The sequence below is a fragment of the Triticum urartu genome, chromosome 7 (genome assembly GCF_003073215.2).
Source record: "Triticum urartu cultivar G1812 chromosome 7, Tu2.1, whole genome shotgun sequence".
Lineage (NCBI taxonomy): Eukaryota > Viridiplantae > Streptophyta > Magnoliopsida > Poales > Poaceae > Triticum > Triticum urartu.
The window spans coordinates 53,661,195-53,671,230 of NC_053028.1; the positions used below are offsets into that span (position 1 = coordinate 53,661,195).

Sequence of the window (10,036 nt, forward strand, 5' to 3'; positions counted from 1 at the left end):
ATTGATTGAAATTGAGTAGGAATTGGCACTTTTAGATAGTACATATGATATTTATATTGAGAGGGAGTAATATCACCTTCCCAAATATTTATTTTGGATTTTATGTGAGTTTTGAGTTCATTTTTTAAACTGGAAATATTAAAAAAAATCCCCAATTTGAATATGAGACAAGATAGTATGACTTCTTCCAAATAAAGTTGGAAATGCTTGTATATTATTTGAGTTTTCAAATGTTTTTGGAATTATTTAAATCCCCCAATCTATTTTAGGGTATGTTTATAAAGCCAAAAATAGTTAAAAAAATATTCCATGTTTACGAATTTCTATTTTTCCTGGAAATATTTTTCTATAATCAAGTTTTAAATTTTATTTTTAGACTTTTTGTATTCAAGGTTGAAATGGTTTAGTTTGAAAATGAAAATCATTTCAAAAGTAGAAAATATAAAATAGAAGCAATAATAATAAATTAGACCGAGAACCCTGGTATAGTCTGGTAGCGATCGACAAATGAGTAGCCCCATAGCTTCTAACTTATTCTGCGCATGTCGGCTCACGTGTGTGGCCAGTTCTGGACATCCTAGACGACTCGTCAGCCTGACTGCCCCGCCCTTGTACCCAAGCTAGGTGGACCAACGCCCTTCGTCCCCTCGCCCCCCTCTCCCCAGCGCGCGCAACTATGACAATTACTCTGCCCCGTTGCAATTGAACAATTCTGCCTCCACCGTAATCCCTAAACTCCCGCTGTGATGTCTATGACATTCCCCTCGCTCGACACTTCCTCCCTCGCCACTTCTTCTGCCTAGAACCACGATTAATCGAGTTCACCAGGAAGCACTCAAATATCCTTGATGATCATTGTCCTCCATCCATGCTTTCCCAACGACAGAAGCTCCCCGACAACGTCCAAGACCACCATTGTCTTCTCCGAACTAAGAGGCATCTTGTTTTGCTATCCGGTCATCTCAATGCCACCATAGCTACCGCCTCGATCAAGCGTGTCGTCATCATCCCCAACTCCGACGAGTTTCTCCGTTGAGAAATTCCCTATTTCGTCCTAATCCTAGCCCAATTATGTATGATTCATATAGCCAAAGAGCTCTTTTGATACCGAGCACATATGCTCCCTTGTGAAAAGCAAAATATTAAAAAAAATCAAAACATTCTGATTCATGCAAAATTTCGTGATGAAATGATATTTGTGGAGGGTGTGGAGAAAATAACAAAATTGATGCTCGAAAATGCCTCCAACAATAGTCTTTTCGAAGCATTTTATTTTTTTCCAGACCTCCAAGAATGTGATTTCATCACAAAAATTTGGACGCAGTTATAACATTCATCAATATTTATCACAAAAAAGTCAAAAAAATTATCATTTGTTTTCAAATTCTACTATTCGTCGAAGAGCATGGGAGCTTGGTTTCAAAAACTCCATGTTGAACCCTTTTAGATCCTACAACCCATAGCCTCCCAGGTAGTGAGCCTGTACTGGTAAATTATTGAGTGCCATGTGTACTATGATTTTCTCGAAAACAACATAATTAGCAAATGAACACGAAAATATCATATCTCCCAAACCATAGCTCCTTTTTAGGTGAAATTTTTTGCACTTTGATCCACGCGAATCCATCTACCCAATGAAGTAAATCCAACATTTGACACAGAAAACTTAATGAAAAATAGCATCTTGTTTAAACGTCACTTTCAGATGTTCTTTTATAATCCCATTGATTCATAATGGACTTTCACCAAACCTTGCCCATTGGCAATAACCCAAACCCTAGATACTTTTAAAATATTCAAATTGAAATTTAATTTTGAATTTTCAATCTTGGCGACCCTCATATTTAAAAACATCCGGGGTTTACACTTTACAGTTAACTCGTCATGGAACTCTAGAAACACTCAAAGGGACATGGAGTATGTGACCTCGAGTTAACAGAATCTCAAACGAACACTGAAATCCAAAAAAATAGTAACAAACATCTAAAAAATTCAATAAACATTGATGTTTTTTCTACACACGTCAAATTTTAAGGATGGAATCATATTTGTGGAGGTGTGGGGAAAAAATAGATGCCCCAAAACGAGTGTTTTGAAGGATTTTCTGAGTATCAACTTTTTGTCCAGCCCTCCACGAATTGATTCCATTGCAAAATTTTGCATGGTTGCAGACAAAACATCAATGTTTGTTGCTAAAAAAATCAGACTTTTTTAAACCGTTTACTATTATTTTCAAATTTTACTGTTCATCCGAGCTCCTATGAGATCGAGCTCACAAAATCACTTTCACGCTAGAAGGATTTATTAGCTATAATAATGATTATCCCTTCTGAGCATTACCATAATTATTTTTCATCGCGTTCTTCTCTATGATAATGTTTGTTTATTGGATGTTATTTTATTTAGTTTGGAGTGCGAACGGTAGTATAATCAGAACTGTGAGTGTGAAACCCATCATCAACCATCAAGCCTAGTTGCACCCTTTATCCTGCCATTATCCTATATTGTATTATGCATGCAATACTTTTAAAAATTGATTCCATGCATTGGCAATGAAAGAATTTCCCCAAAGATTTGCACAGAATGTATCAAGGTCACATCAAAGAGGCCACCATCATACTAAAACAGTGCCATCACATGCTTATGGATTTGGCATGCTTTCCTTAGAATGTTGGCTTCTCACAACGGCATGAATTGGCTTTAGTGATCTCCTGTATTCAGGAGACTTTGCGATGGGTAATCACCAGCGTGCAACTACACTGTCAATTGCCCTCACTACAATATGAGGCAGTACCTTGCCGATGGTATTTATCCTCAGTGGGCGGCATTTGTGAAAACCATATCTTATTTCGAAGGCAACGAACAAAGCCACTTTGCAACAATGCAGAAAAGAAGCTTCAAACACTTGGGAAAGTATTTATGGAGCTGCAATGATGCAGGAATCGTAGATTTTATGGCAGCTGATGACATGTTGTGTCATTTTGCACAATATGATTGTCGAGGATGATCATCATGGGTAGTCCAAACCAATGATTTTGAAATGCCCGGAGAACACGTCCACATCCCGGAATATCAAAATGTAGACCAGCTTATGAATTTTCTGCACATGCGTTAGAATCTTTGAAATCATCAGATGCACATGCAGCTACTGAGTGCTCTTGTGGAGCATATGTGAACACACAATGAAAATCAAAAAGCTAATATTTGAATTCGGCACTTAAAATAAAATTTATGTTCGAATTATGGATATTTGCTACCAACAAATGTTACTTACCTGTGTCATTTACGTGTGCGATGGACGCGCGTAGATTTTCATGAATTTGATGGTTTGGATATGAGGTGTTTGGCTGCTCGGCACGACATACAACAGGTCGTCCGACCCGGTTTACAGGCCTGCCCGGACATATCCGCAGAGGTATGGGAGTCGGATTTGCCGGATGTAAATGCTCTCGGTAGCAACGGGCCACCACACGTCTGACCCTAGTGGCCAGTTGGTGCAGCTCACGTACGCTGCTACATGTGCAACGGGCCATTACTTCCAACAGTGTGCATCATTGATTCAATACTCGACCTTGGCGACCTGCACCGGCTGCACGCACAGTAAATTCACCCACGTCTCCATTATTAAATGGGTACGTACCATGACGTAGTTGCATCCAACGTCAGCAAGGTAAATTGCAGTGAACTTTCCTCGACCTTTCCATCACTCGCATATATTTGCAATACTGTAGCATGCATCCATCTTATGGACTGGCTTCACTGTGTGTATGCACATTCATCCTCACCACCAACACTTCCTCATCACATCCTGTATGAACTATCCTGCCCATACTCCACAAAACACCAGCATCCATACCACCGGTGCAGTCTTCACCATCCCTGCTCCATAGAACTCCACCATCCACACTAGAACCAGTGCAGCCTCTGGGATTTGGCATATCTTTCTCATCCATACTCCATAGAAATCAGTCACCATGGCCGCGCCTCCCTTGCAATCCCGTTCCCGGCTGCTGCTGCTGGCAGCTATCACAAGCATCCTTGCCGCCGCGACTGATCTCTTGGACCTGGCTGCTGCTCAACCGCCCATCGCGCTTCCGCATTGCCGCGACAAGTGTGGCAACACCAGCATCCCCTTCCCGTTCGGCATTGGGCGGGGCTGCTTCCTCAGTGACCCATTCGAGATCAACTGCGACGACTCCACCACTCCACCTCGCGCCTTCCTTAGCAGTGACTCATACCAGACAATGGTCGAGTCCAGCTATTCCAATTCCGGCGCTCCTTTTCAGTTCAACGAGACGGCGATATCGCATTTTCCAGTCGAGCTCATTGACATATCAGTCGCCAAGAATGAGGTACGGGCATACGCCGCGGTTTCATCCTACTGCATCAAATCCCCTACGGAGCAGGTATTCAAGGTTCATCACACTGTTGTGGGGCCTAACAAGTTCATATATCCGCTCGCCCTGTCCAAGCGCAACTCTCTGATCGGTGTCGGCATGAATGTCAAAGCCATGTTGGTGAGTGAGTCGGCACTCACGTCGCCAGACCCGGATTTACAGGTGGTATCACCATCCTGCTCATCCGTTGCCGAAATTGGTGGTTTCTACTCGCCCACAAATGGGTCGTGCGCGGGTTAAGGCTGCTGTCAGGTCCTCTTCGCGGCGAAGGAGGATACCCTCGGCGACTTTCGGGTGTCGCTCAATCCCGCGTACAATGGTACACAACTGGGTTGGGAAGAAGCCCCGTGCTCGTACGGAATGGTGGTGGAGAGTTCATGGTACAACTTCTCTACGCCGGACCTGTTTGGGTATGAGGTGTTATCCAAAAAACTCCAAAGGGGCGTCCCCTTTGTTATCGATTTCAGCGTTTTGGCCGACGGCGCAGCTATACGTCCCGGTTTTGGTTTCGGTACATTTGATTTTTGGAGCGGCTCATGTCCGGCGGAAGGCCAGCGGGCACCTCCGCGCTACGCGTGCTCCAGCAGCAACAGCTATTGTGCCAACACAAGCAATACAGATGGTTACACCTATGTCTGCAAGTGCAGGAAGTATTACGAGGGCAATCCCTATGTCACTAATGGATGCCAAGGTACATACACAAAATGTTGTTTCATATGCTGATCTGTCAACTAGTAGTACGACTTAAGAACGTATTTAAATTTAACCTTAATTTGCTTTTTCTCAGATATAGATGAGTGCAAAAAACCTGTTTTGTATCCCTGCTATGGGGACTGCAAGAACCGACTTGGAGGCTACGACTGTCCATGCAAGCGCGGAATGAAGGGTGATGGCAAAGCAGGAACCTGCAAACAGATATTCCCCCTAATTGCTAGGGTGATTGTGGGTAAGTATGATGTGATTTACTTAAATAAATCCATGTTCTTGGTTACCTACCTTCTTTCATTTATATGGTCTTTCCCACATATGTTGCATTGGGGTTTAGTGAAGTTCATAAGGGCCTTCTTAATAATGTTAATCAACAAAAAAGTATATACAAAAATTGGCATGCTGATTAGCACCAACTTAATTTACTAATAAGCGACATGCATGTAGTGTAAAGAATGGATTAATAGGGGGTTTAGCTGTGTCATTAATGATGTTAACTGAGGAGTAACTTAACTAGTGAAGAGTACACTTTTCGCGTACACCGAATATGTTTAGTCTCTTCCAGTGCATTCATCTTGAATTATATCTTCAAGCAGGATGTTAATTGCTTCTCGATGATGTCCACAATATTACTAGCCCAAACCATCGTATAGAAATATATGTAGATTACAATCGGCCAAACATCTACTTCTATACATATATAAACCTTTCTAATTTTATATTTCGTGTTTGATGTGTCGTTGTGTTTGTCTTTCCCATCCTATTTTTGGGAGTTGTAATTAATCCCTTGGCAATATTATTGATACTTTTGTTGCTATTCCTGTATCTAATCTTAATAATAAAGAATAGATTCTTAAAAGAGTCAGTTCCTTTTTGAACTATCTTTGGCTTTTAATTTTCAATTGTAAATTTTAGAGACATAAACTAACTTCGTTTCTTCTCGATGCAGGTGCAATAGGTTCTATTATTTTATTAGTTATATTATTTCTTGTTATTCTTCAAAAGGAGAAAAGGAAGACCAGAGACTTCTACCAAAAGAATGGTGGGCCTGTTTTGGAGAAGGCAAAAATTATAAAACTTTTCAAAAAGGAAGAGCTGAATCCGATTTTAAAGAGTAGCAATTTTATTGGAAAAGGTGGGTTTGGTGAAGTTTATAAGGGCTTTCTTAATAATGAACTAGTTGCAGTAAAGAAGCCAATCAGCGGTAGTGTACTGGAGATTGCAGGGCCGGTCCATGCATGTTGGGGGCCCTGGGGCGAAAGTAAAACTTAGGGCCCCATTAACACTTCATTTTTTTTTTGCGGGGGATCACTTCATTTATAGTACTGCATAAGTAAAATAACCAATCGGTACGATGCAACACGTTATATGTCGATGATCTTGGCTTCATCTTAATTATTATTTCGTTGTTCAAATGAAACAAAACCAATATCATAAATCCCAAGAGTAACTACAGGTTTTGAAATGTTAATTACTCCCATTGGGAATTCCTTTAAAAAGATACTCTACCAACAAATGTAATCCCATTATTTTCTTTGCTCTAATCACAATTCACTACTGGCAAAATACTAGAAGACATTCTACAACAGAACTACAAAAATTGCAGAAAAAGATTCAATATACATAATCTAGAAAATTGTGTTCAAGATATATATAGTCAAGGAACGAAAGCACCTTAATGTGGATTGTTGGATGGAATATAAGAAATGTACGAGTCCACGAAAACTTCAGCCTGTAATATCTGAACAATGCCCTCCAAATATAAGAGACATATTACCTCCAAAAGATAAGTATGTCTAAAGTTAAAATAGTGCTATGAAAATTCTCACCATGGATTGACATTATTTAACATTGAATCACAGAACTAAGGAACCAAATTACTAGAAACAAGAACCTGTTACAATCTCTCAATCATATGGGGATGGAGCAGAATGAACGGATGAAGAAGAGCTAATTGGGGCCGAAATTGCACCATTTTCCTCCGTTAATGGTTGGTCGCGATCTCAAAATCAGAAAGGCATGGGAGAGGCGGCGCTGTTCTTGGAGACTGAGATAGGAAATTTGGGAAGAGGAGGAGACGCCGCCGTGGAGAGAGATCCCTATCCAACAACCATCGATTTAATTCCAACGTGTGACTTCCACCCATGTCCAACAGCGTGGTGGGCTTTCCTTACTGGCTGCACTTTGGGCCCTCTTCTTTTTTTTACCTCTATATTTTCTAGGTTTAAGACTAAACAGAAAACTACACCTGGGCCGGGGCCCCTGATTCCCGGGGGCCCAAGGCGGGCGCCCCGTTTGCCCGGCCTATGGGCCGGGCCTGGGAGATTGAACAATTCGCAAATGAAGTCATCATCCAGTCTCAAGTCATCCACAAGAATATTGTTAGGCTCATAGGTTGTTGCCTAGAAGTTGATATCCCAATGCTAGTGTACGAGTTCCTCCCTAAAGGTAGTCTAGAAGACATTCTTCATAGTGGCCACAAGATGCCTATCAACTTGGATCTGCGTTTAAGAATTGCTGCAGAATCAGCAGATGGTCTAGCTTATATGCATTCAAAGACCACTACTAAGATCGTACATGGTGATGTTAAACCAGCAAACATACTGTTGGATGATAAATTTGTGCCGAAGATCTCAGACTTTGGCATATCAAGGTTGATTGCAAGAGATAAACAACATACCCTATCAATCATTGGTGACAGAAGCTACATGGATCCTGTATATTTCCAAACAGGCCTACTAACTGAAAAAAGTGATGTTTACAGTTTTGGAGTTGTGATCTTGGAGCTTATCAGCAGGGAGAAGGCCACACATTCTGACAATAATAGCTTGGTAAATAATTTCCTTGAAGCTCACAAGAATGAGAAGAAAGCAACTGAGTTTTTTGACAAGGAAATTGCAGTAACAAGAGATCTAGACCTTCTTGATAGTCTAGCGGAGATGGCCGTGGAATGCCTTAGCCTTGATGTGGATCAGAGACCAACAATGACAGAGGTAGCAGAGCAACTCTTCAAACTGAGTCGATCTCGTGACTTTTAAGTTGTTTGTAAGGTGAATCATATTCTGGTGTGAACAATATGTATGTCCAATAAGAGTGGGCAACTCTCTTTGTAGCAACTTTTATCTTATTTTCTTGTTGTGATTTTTCTCTCTTTGAAATAGAAGCAGGGGAGGTCTGCCTTGGTTCATTTTGTACTATGACTTGTTGAGTAGCATCTATTTAGGATGATAAATTGGTTGTATTAATCGCTCAGATTATGTATTTATGGGTAACAGAACCTCATTATTCCTGAAGAATGATGGTTACTATGTCTGGTTGTTTATCTTATTTTCTTGTTGCGATTTTCCCACTTGAAATAGAAGCACGGAAGGTCTCCCATGGTTCATTTTTCCCTGTGACTTGTTGAGTGAGCATGTAGGGTGACGAATTGGTTGTGTCAGCTACTCGGATTATGTTGTTATGGGTAAGATAATCTCCTTGTTCCTGAAGAATGATGGTTACTATGAATAGAAACTGTCAGTATTAACCTTGACGTATCTGCAGTTTCAGTTGCTGTTTGTTTCCCTCAGTAGTTAAATAAGTTCAGTTGGATGTGTTGTTCTGAATGTCACCTGAATCAGCCAGAAGCGAGCTGCGTTCTCGCTGCGGCCTTGTTTTTTTAGCTCAAGTTAGTTAGCTTTAGACTCGGCATGATTCAGGCTCGTGGGATGGCACGCGCAATTGTAGGATCGTGGCGAGCTTTCAGTTTTTCTGTTAGCGACTGAATAAAAGGAAGAACAGAAAAGACGCACTCTTTACGCGTCGCAAAAACCTCTCTCTGTGTGGCTGCGTTCCTTCTCCGTTCCCTTCCACCTCGTGTGTGTGTTGTGTTCTTCAGAGAAAGAAATTCAGAGAGGGAGAGAGACTCGATCACTGCTAGAAATCCAACAGAAACCGCATCTATCTCTTTAATCCATTCTAGCTGCATATGTGATGTGTGCAAGTTCAACAACACAGTTATTATTTAATATTTGCAGAAAACACCACATTTATTTCTGCAGCTTTCCTTTCGTTCCAATGGTGGTTGTCCACTGTTTTTTTTTTCAGTTCAACACATAAACACAGGAACTAGACAATAGGATCTCTGGATTTTTTAAATGAATTGCTTAGTCCAGGATCTCTGGCCTCAAATAATTAGCGATTTTATGCAGAGGCCGGGTGTGTGCTCATTGTGTTTGTATTCCTTTGATGCTCCATTCTGAGCAAATAAAATCCACCATTTATCTAAGGAAAAAACTAATTAGCGATTTTAGCAAGTCCACCATGTCCAACAATGTTAAAATTTAACTTATTCTCTGCCTCGATAGACAGTGGCTGCTGCAGCATCAGGACACGCAGAAGAAGCATCGTCCGTATTCAGGTTCAAACATGCAAAAACACCTTTCTACTTTGGTCATAATAGTCTTCGAAAAGAACAGAACCATCCCAGCGATCTAGCATGTGGTTTTCACTTTTCACAGAGAGGCACCAACGAAATCCTTGCTCCATGGCCACGTTTTTTTGCAACCAGCGAAAATAGAGGCGTAGCTAGAATTAAACAGGAGGCAGCGAGAAGAGAATGGTCACTCCTTGTTTCAGAGAGAGAGAGAGAGAGAGAGAGAGATAGACTTCTTTTTTAACATTGAAGTATTATTTTTTTCTGAAATATTTAGTCCGAGTTTATGAAGGAGAGTATCAATTATATTGCACGCCCATATGTCGAAATCACTAAGTAGTGCATGCTTTTTCCTTTTTCCATAGATTAGTTTATTCAAAACGTTTTATCTCTTAAACCGTGCGTCTAAATCCCTAACCATTTTCACCGTTACATTCGCCGCGTCAAGATCTTTGAAACTAAGATTAGGTTTCGACGAACTTTATTTCACAAAAAATGGACAAAAAAAACGGTGGGA

General features: G+C 40.9%; 2 protein-coding genes across 2 annotated transcripts; both read left to right on the forward strand.

Annotated features, from left to right (window-relative positions):
* Positions 1-3,806: 3,806 nt before the first annotated feature.
* On the forward strand, positions 3,807-4,758 carry LOC125523907 (wall-associated receptor kinase-like 9). The gene has a single exon (XM_048688972.1). It carries the CDS (start codon positions 3,975-3,977, stop codon positions 4,635-4,637), a length of 663 nt encoding a protein of 220 aa, XP_048544929.1. The 5' UTR covers positions 3,807-3,974; the 3' UTR covers positions 4,638-4,758.
* LOC125518327 (wall-associated receptor kinase 4-like) lies at positions 4,644-8,143 on the forward strand (the record flags this gene model as incomplete). The annotated part of the gene is made up of 4 exons (XM_048683203.1): positions 4,644-5,088; positions 5,185-5,343; positions 6,055-6,270; positions 7,497-8,143. Coding segments are annotated over 4 exons (1,467 nt in total), but the record flags the coding sequence as incomplete, so codon positions are not given.
* Between the last annotated feature and the right edge of the window lie 1,893 nt (positions 8,144-10,036).

What these genes read in the sequence shown, in the direction of transcription:
- LOC125523907 (XM_048688972.1), top strand. Translation starts at nt 3,975, where the DNA reads ATGGCCGCGCCTCCCTTGCAATCCCGTTCCCGGCTGCTGCTGCTGGCA.